We start from the raw sequence: 20,935 nt of genomic DNA, 5'->3' as shown, positions 1-20,935 counted from the left end.
TAATACCTAACACAAATAGAGAAACGTGGTGCAAACCTCCCCTTGCATGACTCAATGAGAAATTTAAGGAGTCTATTGCAGGGCAAATAGGGCAGCCCAGAAAAACGTGGCACACAAAATGTAAACAGGAAGCAAAGACGTCTAAACTCAAGGAGTGGCTGATAAGGGATGCTCAAACTGTTAATGACAAGTTTACATGGTGCTTGACTGAGAACTAGCCCTTGCAATGCAGAAGAGGTCCCACAATCTATGCCGAGAGCTTTCTGGTGACTCCGTGGGCCACAGCAGCCAAAAAGCCAAGAAAACAGGGTGCATTGTAAGGAAGGGCACTGGAAATGAAGATTTTGTAGAAAACCTTGGTACACCCACACCTTGAGGACTCTGCAGTTTCATCTCTGTACCTCCAGCAAGGCACAGTGATGCTGTAAAAGGTTCAGGGGACATCTGGAATAATGGGAGGAATGGAGCACTGCCTTTATAGAGGCCAAATTTTGGAATTGTCCAAACTGGAGAGGACAAAGATGAAGAGCAATGTACTGATGGTTTCTAAATTGCCATGAATACCATGGGTAAGGTAGATTCAGAGGTGGCATTGACAAAATCAGTGCTAGTGCCAGGAATCATCTGACAGGTTTTGGAAAGGGCTAAAAAACAATATAGGAATTGCCTTTCCAAGTAGCAGGTTCCGGGATGTTGCCTTGTGAAGTTCTGGGGGGATACCAGCATGCTGAAGACGACATCAGACGAATCCATGCACATAAAGGCCATGGATTTTCATCAGGGGTGAAAATCACCGATACAGCAACAGTGGGCACGGGTGGCAGAAGCGTCGTGTTTGGGTACAGGCACGGGGAAGCTGGTGGGCCCAGCGGTCAAAGCGCTGAGCGACATCAGTTGCACTCAGGTCTGCTCCGTCCTCCAGTTCCCGCGTGCTGCGAAGGGGAAAACAGGGGGCAAGAGCCGGGGGGAGCTGAGGGGCTGGGGCTGAGGAGACACAGCCGAGGGCAGCTGAGGGGACATAGCCGAGGGCAGCTGAGGGGCCGCGGCTCAGGGGACACAACCGCTGTCCCGCAGCCGCCCTGAGGGGAGGGACAGCCCCTGACGTCACCAGCGGGCCTGGCGCGAGAGCGCGTGCGCGTGCGCCCCCGCGGGGACGGAGGCGGCGCGTGGCGGGCGGTTCGAGCTGCGGGCGCGCCCTGAGCCTGCCCTCAGCTTTCCCTGAGCCTTCCCACAACCTTCCCTCAGCTCTCCCTCACCGTTCCTTCAGGCCTCCCCTCAGCCTTCCCGCCGCTTTCCTTCAGGCCTCCCCTCAGCCTTCCCGCTGACTTCCCTGCGCCTCCCCTCAGTTTTCCCGCCATTTCCCGCCCCGCTCCCCTCCCTTGGAGTCGCCGCTGGGGCCGAGCAGACGCTGCGGTGAGTACGGAGCGGGTACTGTGGGATCGGGGCTCGCTCCCAGCGGGGCCGGATCAGCCGCCACCGCCGCCTTCCTCCGTCCCCTCGTCGCGCCTCGTCCCTCTCCGGGCGGGCTCCTGGCCGGGATGCCCGCGGGGCTGGAGGCACCGACGGCCCCGGGGGCGGGACGTGGCCCCTGAGGGCCCCGGTCGTGCGGCCTTTGGGCGGCCCCGGGTTGGGACGGGGTTGGCGGGTGCTTCCTCGGGGCTCCGGGATTATTGTTTGCGGTGTTAAATGGCAGCGCCAGGGCCGTGGTGGCCCGGCGTGCCCCTGCATAAAGCTGTGTGGGCCCTTTGTCGCACAGAACCACAGAACAGTTAAGGTTGGAAGGGGCCTCAGGTCTCCAGTCCGACTCCCCTTCCAAGACAGAGTCACCTGGAGCAGGTGACACCGGAACGCGTCCCAGTGGGTATGAAATGTCTCCAGAGAGGGAGACTCCACACCCTCCCTTGGCATCCTGTTCCAGTGCTCTGACACCCTCAGCGTAAAGTTCTACCTCATGCTGAGGTTATGCTTGCTGTATTTTAGTTTATGGCTGTTAACCCTTGCCCTGCCTCTGGACGCCACTGAAAAGAACCTGGCGCCATCCTCTTGGCACCCATATTTACTTATGCCCTGTTTAGCACTGAGGGCAGAGGAGAGTTGGAAGGCCACCCTGTGACATGAAACTCGCATAACATTTTGTTTCATATGTAATCTGTAACTCTGAGTTAAGTCAGATGCATGGAATTTTAGACGGACGCCTTTACTTGGTTCAGCCCTCCAGGCTGGCTGGCAAAGTGGGGTTTTGTGGTGTTTTAGAAACAAAGTATTAAATAATATCAAACTAAAAAAAAGTCTTAATATTACCAGACTATTGCAGACAAGGCCTCTTGACTTTTTTGATAATTTATCCATTGCTGTCTGTTGCACACACTTTAGGATCCCAGAGCTGATGATTTGTTTGCTGGGAAACAGCAAAGCAGCAGACTTCTTTTCCCTGTAACTTTTAAGTTGTGGCTATTTTCACAAGAGTATTTACACTGATCTTAATTTTAATTTGTTATAATTGGTCAAAAAGCCTGCAGTATTATGTTGAGATATTTATATGTTAAAGTATTTCTTGTTGCATTTTCAGAGGAATCTTTTAAATGAAGGTTTAGAAGACAAGATTCTGCTGGCTACTGAGGTAAAAAATAACCCTTTATAACCTAGATCTTGAAATGCAGTGTAATAGCACTGTGGTTTTGTTTTTAGAACAAACTGAAAACCCCACTAATTTTGGAAGCATTAAAGTGACTGTGGGTGTTTTTTTCAAATGAATGTGAAGAAAACTATAAGTAAATCGCTTTTGCAGGCCAATGAATTGCACAGTATTTACACCTGTTGCTTTTGATGATGCTATTCTATTTGAATAGAATTGTGAATTAAGGAAAATGTGAATTAAGGAAAAATGTAAATACTTGCAAAGATCAGAGATATAACTGATGTAAAAATGTGTCCTGATTTGATTAACAAAATATATCCTTGAAATAAAAATTGGTTTCTAATCTTTGAATAGCCACTCTAATCCAAAACATCATTCGATTTTTTTGGTGTGATCTGACACTTTCTTTTTCCTATGCAGACTCTTTTTTTATTAAAATACTGAATATTCATTTTAAATGGCAAAAAAATTACAGCTGGAATAATTCCCCGGATTTTTTTTATGCATTTGGATCTTTTCTGCTTACAAAAAATATTTTAATCATGAGCTGTGGAAAGGATTTTGTGGAAATTCTTAAGAAAATTGGATATCCAAAAGCCGATGAGCTTGATGGAGAAGATTTTGACTGGATGTTCGAGTCTTCGGAAGAGAGATCGTTTCTGGAGTGGTTTTGTGGAAACATAAACGAGCAGCATGTATCTGAAAAAGAACTGCAAGATTTTGATAATCTTGTCAAGTGTGGTAAGCCCATCTTGGAAGGACATGCACTGGATGAAGCCCTTAAAACTTTGAAGCCGATGGACTTGAAGAACAGTAGCCAAGAGAAGGAGGAGGAAGAGGAGGAACTGAAGATATTAGAGGATGAGCTTCAAACTCTTCAAAACTTAAAAAAACTTCAAATTCATCGGCATAATAAGCTTCAACTGATGGTCACTGCAAACAGCCATTCGTTACAAACGCTGCAAAGCAAAGAGGAAGAAGCACAAAAAGATTTGAAAGAAGCTCTGGAAGTGTTTATTGTAGCAAATAAGAAGCTCGACAGTGAACTGCAGTCTCTTACGGATGCAGCAAAGAAATTTGCCTCTGTCTTCACTGCTTCAGATACAGAACATCCAGTGTTTTTTTCCCAACTTTCTTTGGACAAGTATTTTTCTCTAGAAGAACAAAGCACTGCAGCACTTATCTCGCACATAAAAAACCATTTAAATCAAGGTATGTCTGAATGTGTTGAAAATTCACATGAAGGCAGCTTTCAGCTTGAAGATTTAAGCGAGCCAGTCACTTGTGAGGGGACTGACGAAACTTCTGAAGAGACTCAAGAGGTAGCCAGGCTCCAGACAGCATATATTTGTGCTCAGCATCAGCTAATTCAGCTGCAGGCTGAAGAGGAGGGCATGAAATCAGCTATCAAATGTGCAGAGAGCATGCTGCAGTCCTTGGACAAGGTAAGCTATGGGCACTGAAAAGATGAGGCTGCACTCCACACAGAATTCGGTTTTGGGATTTCTCTGCTGACCATTTTCAGCTTTCCCCTTTTATTCATGTTCTCCCGTAAACAGCACCTGGTGGTGTCTTTTAGTTATCCAGAATTCCCAGGATTGTCCTAAACCAGTGTTTTGATCCCACACACTCGCAGCATATAGTGGCTGTGTTCAGCCATGAGAGAAAAACACGCTATCATGTGGAGTGGTTTTCCACTCAGAAGCACAACATTCTCTCTGTCAAAACACTTAGCCAAGGTCGGTCCTCTCTTTTGGTGCCAATTAACCAAATGCAGGTGTAGAGTGACTCAGCTTGTTCCCACATCTCCCCCTCTTTTGTTTGGACCCACAAGGTTCACTGCAGAGAGGGCCAGGACCCGGGCTTTTTGTCTTCGGGTTTGTCCAATGCACTTCCAGAGGACTTTAAATATTAAAAACAGACAAATTATTAAAAACCCTGCTATTGATGCTGACATATTACCCAATACACTGGCCCCTGTATGCCTGGCCTGCACTGAATGGGCCAATGCAGCAGTAGCTGCCGTGATTACTGCAGAGATGACAAAAGCAATTAGCCATCCAATGATGATTTCTTGATTGTGTTAACAGTGTCATTAACTTACTATATCCTGCATCATCCTTCCAGCTTCTGGTTAGGTTCACTGGGAACCACAGTTTGGCTCTTCTGCACATGGAAATTATTACTGATAAATTGAGAGTAGATACATTCTGATTTGTAATACAATTAAAATAATAGGGATTACCTACGGGAATGTTAAAGGTATTATTAGTCACATTAATCACAACATCAGGTGCGGCCAAGAAGGCATGTGAGTGAGACTCATGACTGAGTCATTATGCCAATTAGTAAGAGTTAGTAGACAATGAATTATCCCTAGAATATTTTCTTCCATGTGACATCCAGGCAGGCCTTGTGCCGCTCAGCGTTCACTGGTCTCCTTCCGGGATTCTCTGAGGGACAGCCTCTGTGTCTGCGGAATTGGATTGCATGTCGGGTCTGTTCTACTCATGATAAGGTTTCATCAAACGTGCTGGAAGTCAGCGGGGTCCTGAGGGAGACAAAACACAGGCGTGCTCCTTCCCCATGCCAGCAACTCCATAGGACCTTGCCACAGGGCATCTTCGTGAGTTTTTGTACAATACCTATTGATCCAAATTAAAAAAATTAAGGGTAAATACAGCTTTGTCTACTTGGGGTGTCACATTCCCCCTTTTTTGTTTTAAAAGTATGGTTTTTAATACAGAGTACACATTTCTTGCACCTGGGATAGGCACAGGTGATAAGATTATAGTTAAGGGTTTTTTTTGTTGTTTGTTTTGGTTGGGTTTTTTTTTCTTTCTTTCCTTTCCTTTTTTTTCTTTCTTTACTTTCTTTTTTCACTTTCTCTTTTTTCTTTCTTTTTTCTTTCTTTTTTCTTTTTCTCTTTTTTTTTTCTTTGTTACATTGTTTTCTATCAGTTGTATTTTCAAGGAAGATTTAAACACATATCAAAACAATTTCCATGTACGTATTTTAAGACAACAAATAATCTGGCATTGTTCTAGGTTCCTGAGGATTCCAGAAATCACAAACACTGAGACACAAAGGGTGTAAGCAAAGCAAATTTATCCTATTACTTGTGATAGCATTCCATACACACTGACCCCTGAATTTCTGAGAAGCTGCTGACCAGGAGGAGAAGATGGACATGGTACTTGGCGGGAGGGGCAGGCAGGCCATGCACTTTCAGGGTGTCCCCGGGATCAAAGCAGGGTGCACCCCCTGTCCAACCCAGAACCACCTCTCTTATATCCCCCTCGCAGGAGTGGAATTTTCCACTTGTGACTTTGGCTTATGTGTGGCCAACGCGCGACCCGAGACCACAATGGCTTATGGTACCAACTCCGTGCCAAACTCAAGTTCCCACCAGTTAACCTAATCTATTGTTTCTCTTTCCAAGGTTCAGTATTCCCAACAGTGAAACTATACATTTTCCCATACCACATTGACAAGCACAACCACACACCAACTATGGCAGCATCTCAGACACAACTCAGGTCCCTGGCACAGGCATAAATCAGTCAATCAATCTGAAGTTTTAACATTTTTTTTCATCAATTTTAGTATTATTCTTAACTTTTTTCTTTAAATCTCGACTGCAACGTGTGTGAGGACATCTAATTGTACACATGTACCTAGGCCTAGGTGTTTTTTGGTTTAAAGCACAAAACACGCTGTATAAATAACTTCCCTTTTTTAAAGTTACCAAGAACAAAGTTATAGGCATTCAAATTATCAAGTACATTCAATGGTTCCAATGCTGTGTGTCCATTCTTCAGATGATTCATGTATTTAAGCTCCCTTTTTATTTTTTTTTTTATGTTCTTTTGGTTTCATGGTTGAAGTTCAGCTCTGACATGTTGGCAGCTGCGGAGCTTGGAGAGAGAGGGGAGGCTGCTGTGGTGGCGCACAGTGAGGTGGGGGGGAGTGACTAGGCACTGATTTTTGGGGGTCAAATCCCCCGCCAGAGGTAAATTAGCATGGTTAAAGGCAGGAGACAGAAGATTATCATGAGTAAAGGTAGAAGACTGACCCCTCACCAGAGGTCTTAAACCCCCTGTCAGCAGGGAATATAAACCAGGCTCATCAGCACCACAGATAGAAACGGCAGGTGGTATATCTTCCTTCTCCCCAAAGAAGTCGTCCAACAAGTCTAAAAGAGTGTATTTTCAAGATGTCCAAATTTAAATTAAAATATTGCCATTGTTTCCTTTGTCCCTATATCAGGCTCTGTTACTCTCAGCGGTTGCAAAGCATGCATAGAAGTAAATGTTCCAGTTGCTCATCCATAACCTCATGTCCTGCTGCATTCAAGACCTGTTGCAAGACCTTTAGATAAAGTCTGTGTTCTTGGGGAATTCCCTGCCCCGTTATTACTACACAACTCCACAGATTCCTGTCCCGCAGGCTCTGCTGTCCCATTCTAACAAGATGAATGCTGGCACTTACCAACCCCATTGAGTTGTGGGCGCTTAAAAGGGTCCAGTAACACAGGTCTCACATGGGGGTCACCAGATATGGGTGCTGGAAAGATGAGGCTGCACTCCACACAGAATTCGGTTTTGGGATTTCTCTGCTGACCATTTTCAGCTTTCCCCTTTTATTCATGTTCTCCCGTAAACAGCACCTGGTGGTGTCTTTTAGTTAACCAGAATTCCCAGGATTGTCCTAAACCAGTGTTTTGATCCCACACACTCGCAGCATATAGTGGCTGTGTTCAGCCATGAGAGAAAAACATGCTATCATGTGGAGTGGTTTTCCACTCAGAAGCACAACATTCTCTCTGTCAAAACACTTAGCCAAGGTCGGTCCTCCCTTTTGATGCCAATTAACCAAATGCAGGTGCAGAGTGACTCAGCTTGTTTTCCCACAGAAAGCCACAAAAAGTGGTAGAAAGTAGTGGAGTTTTAAAGAGACAGCCATGTTCAACTGGATCTAGTGAAGGGAATTGCTGAGCTATTGTTATTTCAACTATTTTTATTTAGTGAAATTATGCTTCTATGAAGTTTTAGTCTTGCTCACAGAACTTGTCTTGTGAAATTACTTTCTGTCATTAGAAATTCTTCACTTTGGCCCAGTACCTTTAAATCTCCTTTCCAGAGTTACTACCTTAAAAACCCTAGGACTTAGTACTACCTTTCTAGTTTAGTTTGGCTTTGAATTTTTGAATTAGAACTGGCTTTCTGTTGTTTGTACAATAAACGAAATCTTAGCTTTGGTTACAATTTTAGGGTATTGAGAAGCCAATGTGGTAAATGTATTCCTGTTTGTGTTGTGTAGCATAAGCTTAGAAAGTTTTAGTTTACTGACTCTTTTGAAACTGAAGTATTTGTACCAAATAAATGAATCTGATAGTTGAAGCCTCAGAAATCTCTCAACAAGTGAGTGACAGGCAGATATGGCTACTGGAGTTTGTGAAGAAATCATAATGAAAGGAAAGGTATTCGCTTGTGCCACTCATGGAATTACTTGAGACATCATGTCAGTTTGTATATTTTCGTTTATGGGTGACTAGTATATAGGACTTGATTGATTAGAGTAATTTGAAAAAGATTGATTCTGCCAGCAGTGTTGATCATCCAGTGAATATAAATAATTATGTTTGCATGTGAGATTTCAGTTAGACATGTTTGAAATCTGGGTGCTGGGTAAAATGGAGCTCTTCTATTTTTAGCACAATAAACTGTTTCCTGACCCTGCAATTGAATGAAATTACTTTTTACTGAAATCTGTTTATTTGATATCTACTTTGTACATCTGTATTTGCCTTATATTGTAAAGTTCTGTGAAACTACTTGTGGAGTTCTCATTTAATTTTGTAGGTAGATGTAGCATAAGCACATGAACCTTGTGTGAACTGAAGGAATGTTTGGAAAGTGGCTGGAGGTAACTGTGAAGAAAATGATATATGTTTTGTTTTATGCAGGATATTGAACAACGAGAAAACCTTGATGCCAAAATATCTAGTTTAAGTGATGAAATTTCAACAATTAAACGAGATATGGCTCAGATAAACAACGAAGAGCTGCTTCCCCTTCTGAAAGAGAAAGCACAACTTTTGACTGTGCCAGTGCTGAAAGCACACTTGGATCATCAGATTGCTCAGCAGGATTGTTGCGCTGCAAGACAAGATGAAATATGCAGGCACTTGATGAGACAGAAAACATCGTTTGAACTTATTGAGCTGGGCTGTAAAATGGAGATGAAGAAACACCAGGAGATCAGCTGTCAGCTTGAGAATTTGGTAGAATCTCTGAGGAAGAGCACTGATGAGTTGCAGCAGAGACTACAGGTGATAACTGAGCGAATTCAACCTGCAAAGCCAAAAAACACTATTAGTCCCGAGGATGGTTTCTCTTGCAGGTGAGTGTTATGGTCACTATTGAACTTTGACTTGCTTTGAAATAATATCGGGGAGAAGGCGGCTTAGGCAAGCTAAGCCTTTCCTGTGGTGAAGTTCTTAGGTACTTGCTGTAGCTAATTAGAATTTTCAATTCTCAAGAACTGACGTCTTCAAGATATGAAACCTGCTTCTTCCTTGTCCTTTGAAATTCTTTGCACATTTGCCCGAGGAAAACTTTTTCAATTATCAGTCTTTTTAATAGTGTTGAAGTATTCCTAAGCAATATCCAGAAAATAATGGATGTTCAAAGCCAAACCTGTCTTATATGGGGATCTAGGACCTCCTGAAAGCTACTGTGGAAGGACAGACATTAATAACAGTGATTTCTCAGTTTGATGTGTGGCCTCATCAGCTGAGCTGGCAAAAACCCGTGTGCGGTAGGAGAGAGGAATGACTCCTTCAGTCCATGAAATGTGTTCAGCTCATTTTTACTGCTTGATTTCCACCTGGTTTGAGTGTCCTGTCACCCATGCAGGAGTCTGGGTTTTCACTGTCTAAGTAGTTAAGTCTCCCTGTAGCTCAGGTGATACAGTCAGAGATGTATGCTGGGCTGCTGTTCTGTCAGGACTAGACCTTTTGATGAGGTGTATTGTATAATTACAGGTGTGTTACTGTCAGACTTCCCCTCCTTTAGAATGGAGCTTCAGGTGTTGGGTTTTTTTAATAATTGCTAAGTGATAGCAGAGTATGGTTTGACATAGTGAATAACTGCACTAATGAGGCAGCATTAATTTTGCTCCCATTGTGTGTTTGCATTGTCAACTTGTAACATTTTTGTTCGGGTTTATTATAAAGTCTCCAAGTCACTGAATGTTGTCTGGCTACTTTTTCTACTTTTTTTTTTGTTTTTGAAAAGGGAAGGGAGGTTGAAAGAGTTAAAAACTTTAAAGGGTTTGTAAGCAGAAGACACTCAAAAGAAACTCAGTTACTTTTGAAATATAGCTCCTGCTCTTACTAAAGCCAATCTGATTTTATATTAGGGCTCAGCTCCTGAAGATTTTATTATGCAGAGGTGGTAGTAACACTTGAGCAAAGTTATCTGTGATCATATTGGCCTATTCCTGATGCAGTGTAAGAGCACAGTTTGGTATAGCATGTAACATTGTCTTTTGCATGACTTGTAACTAGCTGGAGAATTTCTCTTTATAGGAAACAGGAAATACTCCAGTAAGCTTGAAAATGTTACAAAGATTGTTCTTATTTTTATTAGCCACTGAAGTCAGCTTTTTTTCAGCACTTCAAAAAAAAAGTATCTTATTTTGCAGTTCTTGGAGTGTCGGGAAATAGTTGGCAAAAGCACACTCAACTTCTATTTGCATTCATTTTGTACTTACTAACTGTTACTTTGACATTTCATCGCTGCTAATTTAATATTGCATTATTTTGGATTCCTGTTAATCACTAGCTCTATATAGATAGAATCATGAAATCAGTGGGAGATACAGCAGTGTAGTAAGAGAGCCCTGAGCAATACTGCCTTTTACTAGTCCTCTGGATTCTCAGCATGCACATCTTCTCTTGACTAATGATGGTAGAGTGCTTAGGAAACTTAGAAATGCTTGTGTGTCTTACTTCACTTGTTACAGGCTATATGAGCTCCTGGAAGGAGGAAATAAAAAACAACAGTTATTTAAAACATACAAAAACCTGGAGCGGATGGCTGAGAAGTTAAAGCAAGACTGTGCTATGGCACAAGAGCAGAGAGCAGCGTCTTCTCAAGAGCAGTCTCTCCTCTTGTCCAACCTAGAAAGAAATGTAGATGCCCTTCGTGATTCTCTGTACTGTGGAGGAAATCAGCTCCAGCTCCGTAGTCCGGTAAGCCCTTACTGAGTTATTAGAATTATTACATTAATGTGTGTCATGTTCTTTTACTGACAAAAATGTCCTGTGAAGGCTGTAGACACAAACTGTCCCCACTTGTCAGCAACAAATTTATTAGCATAATGGACTCTCTATTTACTTGTTCTTGGCAAATGTTGGATTTTTGTAAATGCTGGCAGGTAATAATTTTTTGTGTCTGAGCAAATTGTTGCATCTAACTTAATTTCTTTCAAAGGCATGTGCAGTCCTGTCAGTTTGTGGTGTGGGAAATACGTTGTCTGGAGAGGGTGTCACTGGAAAGCTCATTTAAATTTCTCTTTATTTCAGATGGGCTTTTTTCTCCCCTGTTACCTGTAACACCCCAGTAGTGTGGTTTGGCCCCTTAAAAAGCCTGACTCATTTGGACAAAATAAGAATAACAGAATTTTGAAGGACAGTTGTAGTAGGACCGTCCTGCTACACAGCTCTCAGGTGTTGGGTTTAGAACATCCTTTAAATGGGAATAGGGTTTGTTAAATGCTACTTGTTATGGTTTTTAAATCATTGTAGATACTTCAAAAATGCATTGAGGGAAATCTCGTCTTATGTAATACTCCCTTGGTTAATTACATAAAAATAAATTTAACTTTCATCTGTCAAGTGAATTCACAACATATAGAACAGTTTTTATTAAAAAATGAAACTGTAATTGGAACAGTACATATGTAGGGACTATACATTATTAAATTAAATGCCTGTCTATTGACTCAAATTACCTCTTAAAACATAGTGACATCTTCTACTGCTACTGTTTCTCAAGGAAAGTAATTATTTAATAAGGAAATAAAGTGTAAGTAGGTGACTAGTCTGCTTATACTGAACTATCATAAGAATGCCAGTTGGGGAAATTGTAGCTGGTAATTAATGATTTAATTTTAAAATTGATTTGGCTTTTTTGTTGTGGTCTCTTTTTCCCTTTTAAGATTTGACTAGCAATGAAGACTTTTAATTGATTGAAAACGTCATTCACTCATCTGTCTAGGTCAGGTTTTATGGTCTTAACTCATCTGGTCGACAAGTAAATGAAATTACATCTTCATAACCTGATGTGAGTTGTGTTACATGAAGCTCAAAAATTGAATGGAATCCCTTACCACCTTTGTTTCTGTTTTTTTGTGATTACTTTTCAATTACAAATAAAAGTGGCTTCCCAAAGCAAAAAAAAACTTTTGTATTTCTAGTTCAGCTAATGTATTAATAGTATAAAAGTATTGATTTTTTGTCTTGTATTTTTTGTTAGGAACTTACTGAGCTGTTTCATCAACTGGAAGTTAATGTAAATAAACTAAAGCAACTCCTTGAGGATCTGGGTGCTGATCTGAAGTTGAAGAGAAGCATTCTAGAGTCCAATAAGCTGCAACAGCTGGAAAGAGAGTTGTATGTGTATTTTTTCAAAGATGAAGATCACTTGAAAGAGATGGTAGAGAAACTTGAGCAGCAGTCTCCATCTAAAGCCAGTGGTCTGGAAGATGAGGATTTCACAGCCAATGGAGTTCCTAATGTCTAAACTTCAGTGTACTCCTAAGAAAGGAAAAAGTGTAAACTGTCTACAAGTTTGTGGAATAATAAACATTAGCTCGTCCAGGCTGACACCTGTCACTGCAGTGTGTTTGTTACCATTGGATTGGGTGCTGCTTTGCAGGCTTTGGCATCTGCCTGCTAAGTTCAATCTCAGTTTTGTCAGAGCTCTTGGATACAAAGTAATGCATTGTTTAATTGAAAGAATTATGTTCAGGCTGCCCTTCTCCTGGCCTGTAGGTTCATTTCTGCTGCACACGGCGTAGCACCAAAAGGAACATTTCATACCCTTAAGTTTTCTTGCATGCTGAGAACCTTTGATTGTGAACCACAAAATAAATGTGGAGGAGGCATTCCAGATTTTGGAACATGAGTGTAATGTGCTCATAGTGAAGAGGAGAGTTCTCCAAGGCAGATATTCCATGATTGTTTCCCTTACAGTTCTCCTAAGAAGATTCGATTGTCTTAAAAATGTGTTGGAATATGTACCAGAATCTGTTTTAAATACCACGACCATCTGTTTTAAGACCATTCCAACATCTCTTAATTTAACTTATGGCCTGTCTTCTCCATTGAAACCAGTCCATACTTATACTGGGCTTGTCAAAGAAGAATAATTTTAAATTTGTCTTTTGGACATCTGAGTTTGCTCTGTAATTTATAATGATAGGCATTTCAATTCAGAGTGCTGATACTTTCATACTGCTGCTTTCATGTGCATTGTTAGCCTGTTTATCAAATTTTTGTATAGCTTCCTAATATACCAATGGAACTAAATAGGATTTTATAGTATGATAACTTGAAGTCTTTTATATTTTGATGGGATTAGCTGTGCTTGCTTTCAAGCATTGTACATATTGATGAAGGTTAGTATATCAGCTTTAACTTCAGTAACAGTAGTCTTTAAACTGTTTTGATGGCAGACTTTTAACTTTTATGTGAGCATAACTTATTTTGAGATGTTTAATTTTTTTTAGCTTATTGTTTGAGTGTCTTTATGTCTGTATTTCATGCTGCTAAACTCTGTACTTTGTATTTATTATGAAATGCCAAACTCTATAAATTCAGTTCAGTGTGGTCAATATTTATGGTGAATCTGTGTGTTGGTTTTAGGCCTGTTCTCAGGCATAGTGTCTTGTTTATATTTAGTCTGCTGGGTTCTCATTTTGATGTGCCCCTGAGGCTGTGATTGCTGCTTCCCACCCTGAGAAGTCAGGGAGCACTTTAGCCCCGTGTAGGAAAGAAGTGTTGCTCTTAATTATAAAAGTTAGGAGGAGCTGTGTGTGGGGAAAGATGATATTTCTGACTCCTGGAACATCAGGGAAAAGAAAGGCATTCTGCCTCTCTCTCACTTTCCTTCACACACTTACTAATTTGAGCTAGATGGATACAGCCAGTTCTAATGCAGCAGGATGGATGTTCCTCTTTGAATCGAAATACAAATGTTTGCACTTGTAAGTATTCAAAGCTGCAATCTGCCTGTGGTCTTGAGCTAAGAAAAATATTTCCATGCAAGCAAAGGAACTATTGTTTGCATGATGGTTAAACTTGACAGTCTACTCCTGATCTGAATTTAGTGAGAAGACCAGAGTAGCAGGACTCCACTTGCTACCTTGTATAGGAATAATTTAGTAAACAGCAGTTTTTGGTGGAGTGACTGACTTGGACAGCTTGGATCCTTTAAGTGTTTTTAAAATGTTGGATATTTCTTCTGTGTTTTTGTTAAGCTTTATGCATTCTTCTAGTCTAACTGTAAAATAACAAGGCATCAGTATGGACACCATTATTTGTGATTCTCCAATGTGTGTTGTATCTAAGAATTTTCCAAGTATTTTGTATGTATTATAGAATATGGCCAGGTCAGCTGGAAAAGCTACTCCTTTTCAGAAAAGGTTAAAGTTTAGGACAACAGTGGTGGTCAAAGCTTGTAGAGACTGTAGATGTTGCTGACCAGTTTCTCAAACTGACAAACTGTAGTAAGTATTTTAGTTACTTGTATATAACAGTACTTGAGTGCCTCAATTATACAAAATTTAGGAAACAGAGGTCTTTTATGATAAGTATTTTCTGAAACAGCACATAATTAATGGTTGTATACCATGCTAGTAATGTGTGTTTCTTTCATCTTGTGTTGGCTCAATTTTGGCAGTTACTTGACAGTTGGTTGTTTTTTTCCTAATAAAATCCAAGAACCAATAAAGTAAGTGTATGCATGTGCTAGACTGGTTTAAAGATATTGAGGGGGGAAAGCATGTCAGACATACATCAAATTCTTGATTTGTTTGCTTTTTGATTTTCTTTTTCTGGTACAAATTAGCTGTACTTAAGAGTGCTGATTTTTTTATTAGTGTATTAAAACACTGTTTCGAAGATACCAGTCTTGAAAAATTATTGCATTTTTATTTACAATATGTTGCTAACAGACATGTCTGGGAGGAAATGTAATTTTCTGTTGAGAATGAATGGCTGAACACGTTCACTGTGTTTTCAACAGAATATAAGTGAGGATTGTTTGTGGCTGTGATTAATTGATAATTTGTGTGTTCTGCATGTAGGTTTAATCTTAAAAATGGAGCGGTACATGTACATAGGATGTGAGATTTCTAAAGTGCCTTTATCTGATACTGCTCAGAGGATTATGACAGCTCTGCAGTCTATTCCTGTAGAAGTTCAGACAAACAGAGAAAATAACCAGAGTGAGTAAGTCTTAGCCTTTTTAAGTGTTTTTCAGTTGAAAAATTGAAACACAAACAAACAAAACAATATCAAACCTCTAGTCTTTATTTTTAAATGGGGAAAAAAAAAGGTGAGGTTTTAGGATTACAGGTTTAGAAAAGGAATTAAGCTGTAACTCTGACATTTTCTGGGACTTTTCTGATTAAATGATGTTATGTGAGTGCAAGGAACAGTACCCTCAATTTAATTTTTTTTTCTTTCTGTTCCTGTGCGGTGTAGAAGTAGATGAGAATTTCAAACTGTTACTTAACTAATACTCTTAAATGCAATAAATTACATGTATACATGAACATGACTCTGGACTAGATATTTGAAGATCACTAGAGGTATTAGGAGCTCACCAGGTGGCCCTTGAACTCTCCAGACTCATGTCTGTGCTTTAAACACGTGTTCATTAGCAATGCACTCCTTGTGAAATTCTAGGAGGAAGAGTGAACAAAAGTCCCAGTGAAAGAGCAAATTAGGTAATGATACAAGTGCCTCAGCAGATCTTTCTGTTGGGCAAATCTTACTCAGAACATTGTGGATGCTAGAGAGGTTTTGCAAGATGTAATTTTTTTTCTCAATTCTCTGCATGTCATAGTCTGTCAGTCTGGTAGCTCTGGAAGGAAGTAGATAGAAAGTTAGAGTTTAGCTCAGTTCCAGTTGTCTGTTTTCTCCTGAGAACTAGATCCTGGAATATTATTTAAATGATGGGATTTGTTCTTGTGTACATCATGGTTTTTGCAGGCTCAGTTTTGTATAAATTATGGTTCAGGCCCCTCTTTCAGTAGTAAAGTATTGGATCAGTGGAGCCTGGTGGTGCAGCAGTGACAAGGGTAGGAGTTCATTGTCAGTCAGTGATACACATTTGAAGAGATAAGTTCATTTTAAAATGGTACATTGTACATGGTACATCTGGGATCAAAACCCAGATGATTTTAAACAAAATCAGATCTCTTTTCAACCTTGGTTTAATTGCCATTCTACTTCTCCTGCTACCTTGTAATTTTCCCTGCCTTAATTTTTCTCAGTAATATTTTTTCTCTTAGACTGGGGAAGTCTCAGTACTGTGCAATAACACAGTTTTGTTGTCTGCTCTTGATCCATTCACTCTCTCTCAAGGTGTAAAATTGCAGATCCTTATTTTTTTTGGAACACCATGAAGGTGTCTGGTATCTTTGACCAAATGAGCTTGTGGTTGTCTTTGTAGTGCTGCTAAATCCCTGTTTATTGGGGAGTGAAAGAACAGTATAAGCATTTTGTAGCAGCAGGTCACATGAAAAGATTTTCTTGCTCTTGTTTTCCATGCAGTAATTACTCAACAATTGTTTGAAGTGTACAGGTTTAACAGACCTATTTGAATTGCTCTTAGGAAATTGCATATCTATCTATATATCTTTATCTATATAGCTTTGGTGTGGATCTGGAAAGAAGAAAAAGTTCACCTCTCTTAAAACCAAACAGAAACCTGCCATGTTATTCAGTCTGTTTCAAACTGTATTGAACTGTGTTTTATTGGTAGATTTTTATATTCTACTTAATGGAAAAACTGTTTGTCTTTTAGAAGGTAAATATTGGGCTCAAATAGAACAGAGATCCACAATTTTGACCTAGTTGGTGAAATTCTGTGGTTATCTTGGCAGTGGAACTGTAATGTTTCCATCAAGCCTTAAGGGGTTGGAGGGCAAGGACAGGTTTCTGCTGCCATCTGGTGATACTTTGCTGTAATTCAGAAATCAGAAATCGGAAGTTGCATCTCTCTTCGATCTGTCATACTGATTGCTGTGTGCTGGAGGAGAGAAATGTAATCCTCATCATCTTCTCTGGAGGGTGGATTTGTCAAGAAAAAGTATCTTGCTGTGAAACAATTAAAAGCACTGAATGTAAACTCAGATACTATCGTTCTTAATTTATAATCTTATTGTTGTAGAAAGTGTCAAGAAAACCAAACCTAAAATGTTTAAAGCTACAAATACAGCTATGCCATGTTGACTGTTCTAACAGCTCAGATTAGAAGTCTGAGCTGGAGATAAATTTATGGCTGATTATACACTTACACCAACATGTAATGATAAGCTTAGTTTCTTCTGAAAAAGGCTTTTTTTAGTATTTTAAGTACAGGGTCTTGATTTGCCTAGACGAAATTTTTTAAAAACAGTTTTAGTAAATAGAAATAGGTCACTTTATGCTTTGTTTGATGTTGGTCATCAGTATGTGAGATTCAGAAAGTGTCTTGCTGCTGGTAATGCAAATTGGTAGCTGACAACATCAGTTTATTGTTGTACTCAGTATGGGGGGACAAAATACATACTTTGTCCATGAGGTGTCTTTTGGCTGGGTGTGTCAGACCCAGCATGGGTGGCCATCCCACTTCTTCTGGAGCTGGTATCACCTTACCTTTCTGTCAGTTTGTAGGTCTGAATTTCCCCTTGCTCTCTGTTCTTGTGTGGTCTTACAATACCTGTGCTATTGCAGGATGAACAACGTGAAAAAGTTATCCCCTGCAGGGTTCGCTGTAGGGCACGATATATTAAAGTCATATATGCAAATAGTGCTTTATAGAACAATGTTATTGTGGAATAATACTGCTTAATTCCAAGAAAACAGTTAAAATGTTTGTAGGGTTTGGTTGGTTTTTTTTCTTCATGCCCACACCACAAGCTTTATTTTGACCAAAATGGTTTGTGTTTTCTTGAAAGAAGGAAATACGCCTATTTGTGGAATTACAGCAATGCCTCTTCTGAGCACCGTGGAAAATGTTTGTATGCTTTGTAGGGAATTTGAATTAATTTTTTCTTAATGGTGACAAAGAAGGCTTTTGCATATGCATATTTCAGAACCTGCAGGGCCCTTTTAAGCATGAATGATATTAATTTGATAAAGTGGTTGTCGAGGAAAATTTTAATACAGTTGGTTTAGGTTTGGTAAAAATGTCAGTAATAGTACTCTGTATGTAACCTAAGTTATGTGCACTGCTTACAGATTCATTTGTATTGTAAATTGTTTCTTCTTTTTTAAAGGTATAGAGAAGACAAAGGAAAATAAAGTAGGTGATAAGGATGCACATCTGAGAAATGAAAAGGCAAGCATTTTGTAAGATCGAAAACCACTAAAAGCAGTCTTTTTATAGCAGGTTTGAAGTTATACACTGGTTCTTCCATAAGAAGCTTTATCATGATATATTTTATACACTCGTAGTTCAGGTAGCTTTTCCTGTCTTATTTTGCACTTGGCATGTATTTACCCATGAGAGTCTTGGCCCCACTTCTGTTACCCTTTCCACAGGAAGTTGTTTTTTTATGACAGAGTGATCAGAAATGAGGTTGCTGCATTCAGGCAGCTACCAGGGTTTAAAAATGTTCTCAGACTTCTGTCACTGGACAACCGCTAGCACATAATCATAAAGTGAGCTGATTCAGATGAAAAGTTACTCTGTACTAGGAAGTTAAATTTTGGGTTTAATCATCTCTCTCAATTTGGCTTGATGTGCATGTGAGTGAGAGCCAGGGCAAGAGTGGGAGTGGGAAACTGCAGCAGCCCCAGCTCAGGCCCTGAGTGTAAAATCCATTGGGTCGATCGATGAGCTGCAGATGCTGCAAATGGACTCCTGTCCCAGCTGCAAGTTTCACAGCCTTACTTACTCTGACTCTGGTGCATGTTGCACACTTCAGCAAGTCCATTCAGGCTGCTCAGGATGCAGAAAACTCATTTCTTTTATGGAATGGGATAGCTTCCTCCAAATTACATTGGCTTATAGATGCTCATGCAGCTGTGGGTGCACATGGGTAGTAGTGGAACCCCTTTTTGTGATGATGAGATGCTAATTTTGACTAGCTGCATCTAGTGAAATCTTCCTACGTTGACATAAATGCTGAAACTACATCCTGGGAGTTTTCTCTACTTCCAACCACGTCATTATTTCTAAGAGGAGATCAGTTCTTTGCGGAAGCTGCTGTTTTTCCCTGTATTATTCTGACTGGATAATTAAATTGCCTTGTTCTTAATTTTTAACCTTTAAAAGAGAATTGCTTATTCCTGATTTTATAATTACTGGAGTGTCATAATTCAAATTCTGCTGTGTTAAATGATAAAACTATTTGCAGTTTGACTGGAGAATACACTTGAGTGAATTAGTTGTCTTTCTATGGCTCTTAAGCATATTATTTTTCCACTTTTGGTAACTTTATAGTGTCCACTTTTTGATTATTATTGTCTAAGTCCATTTAATTTGTCTTCATTGAGAACAGCCACTATTCATTTTGGTAGTGGCAAAAGCTTAATTAGCTTCCTTTTTCTGTTTACTTAGAACCTGTAGAGTTGATCCTGTGAAGTATGATCTCAAGCAGTCTTAAGCCTTTTTCATCCTTTGACTCCGTAGTTGGAAGGTTTGGGTATATGAGAACTGGGTTGAGGAATATTGCAAAACTGTAAAAAACCCCCAAACTTATTGACTTTGTCATTCTGGCTGGTTTAATCTATCCAGATTGGATAGAGATGGACAGTATCCTTTGATCAGTGAAAACTGTCATCTTGGGAAATGGAGGGAGCCCTGCACTGCAGGTTCTTTTGAAGTGAGGAAGCCTTAGTTTTTGGAATGGTAATGACAGCAGAGGTACTGAAGGAGACTGGGCTGGGAGAGCTGAAAATAGAGTAATTTGGAGAGGCTTCAGTTACTTTTCAATGGAGTGGGTGAATGGTAAATTTATGCATGATGCTGCAACTGAAAATGAGGAGACAACTGCTTTGTGGAACATTTAGAAAGAACTCAGGAGAGAAATGGGTTTTTATTTCAATTTGTGTGAGATTAGGTTCAAAATCTTCCTGCTGAAAGGTGCCCTGACAAAGACTGTAATCTTTCTGAGGCATTAAAAGATAGATAAGACAGTGATGCTTAATTTCAAAAAAGAAAAATACATAAAATTGAAGGAGCTTTTTAAAAGAAAGTATCTAGAATTGCCCTCCAAAATCAGAACATGTGTAGGTAACATAGGGATTTATTCAAAACAATACTGAAGATTTAAAATGAATACATTTAAATTCATTTAAATGAAGATTTAAAATCTGTGCAGGAAAAGGTAGTATGGCCAAGAGTATGAAGGACACTACTAAAAAATGTCATCATGCAAAAACATGAACTTAACAGCATTTGTATTCTTTTATACTTGCCTTGTTTGACTAAATTAGATGAAGTATACAATAGTATAGTCCAAATAAACTTGGAGGAACAGCTTGCAAATGCATCACTTACACATCATTTTTCCAAATGCCTCAGAAGTAGAAAGCCTGCTGGCTCCTCTAAGGCCTATTGGTGATCGAGGTGTAAAGAGTATTGAGGGAAGATACAACTTTGTGTGATCTGTAAATAGTTAAACACATTCACCTTGGGGAATCTTGAGACGTCACCGGTTACCGTTCCAGAGTCCTTGTTTATGAAATCAAGACAGAGGATCTGTCTCAGCTGAGGCGGTTGTAGAAAGAAGTAGCAAAATAAACAGTAAGAAAGTATTAAGGCCAGTGGCCCTTAGTACCATGATATAGTAATTGGAGTTGGATCAGGGGTTGGACTTGATGATCTTGAAGGTCTTTTCCAACCCAATCTATTCTATGATTCTATGATTCTATGATAACAAGGAAATTTATGAAGGAAATAAGGATGAAGGATTAGAAACAAAACATTACCATGCAGCATCTTGCTTAATGCTGTTTAGTAGCATGCTGCTGTAAAGGGATCCAAGGACTATCTGGAGTGGGAAAAC

At 40.0% G+C, this 20,935-nt stretch overlaps 2 protein-coding genes across 4 annotated transcripts in view; both read left to right on the top strand.

The window, feature by feature from the left end:
* Positions 1-1,351: 1,351 nt before the first annotated feature.
* Positions 1,352-12,476, top strand: HAUS3 (HAUS augmin like complex subunit 3). The gene is made up of 6 exons (XM_017820827.1): positions 1,352-1,413; positions 2,570-2,620; positions 3,059-4,083; positions 8,607-9,043; positions 10,670-10,898; positions 12,184-12,476. The coding sequence occupies exons 3-6, from the start codon at positions 3,181-3,183 to the stop codon at positions 12,448-12,450; spliced, it is 1,836 nt and encodes a 611-aa protein (XP_017676316.1). The 5' UTR covers positions 1,352-1,413; positions 2,570-2,620; positions 3,059-3,180; the 3' UTR covers positions 12,451-12,476.
* Positions 12,477-14,325: 1,849 nt separating this feature from the next.
* Positions 14,326-20,935, top strand: part of POLN (DNA polymerase nu) — a 93,996-nt gene continuing 87,386 nt past the window's right edge. For 2 of the 3 annotated variants that reach the window (XM_017820823.1, XM_017820825.1), the window contains exons 1-3: positions 14,326-14,437; positions 15,017-15,157; positions 18,200-18,261. In XM_017820823.1, coding sequence (XP_017676312.1) covers positions 15,031-15,157; positions 18,200-18,261 — 189 coding nt within the window. In that variant the 5' untranslated portion in view covers positions 14,326-14,437; positions 15,017-15,030. Of the gene's footprint in view, positions 14,438-15,016; positions 15,158-18,199; positions 18,262-20,935 lie in introns of those variants that run through there. The other variant, XM_017820824.1, reaches the window with a different exon arrangement.

Source organism: Lepidothrix coronata, unplaced genomic scaffold (genome assembly GCF_001604755.1).
Source record: "Lepidothrix coronata isolate B3197 unplaced genomic scaffold, Lepidothrix_coronata-1.0 Scaffold85, whole genome shotgun sequence".
NCBI lineage: Eukaryota > Metazoa > Chordata > Aves > Passeriformes > Pipridae > Lepidothrix > Lepidothrix coronata.
The sequence above is the reverse complement of the archived record's forward strand: the minus strand, read 5'-3'. Positions and strand labels throughout refer to the sequence as shown.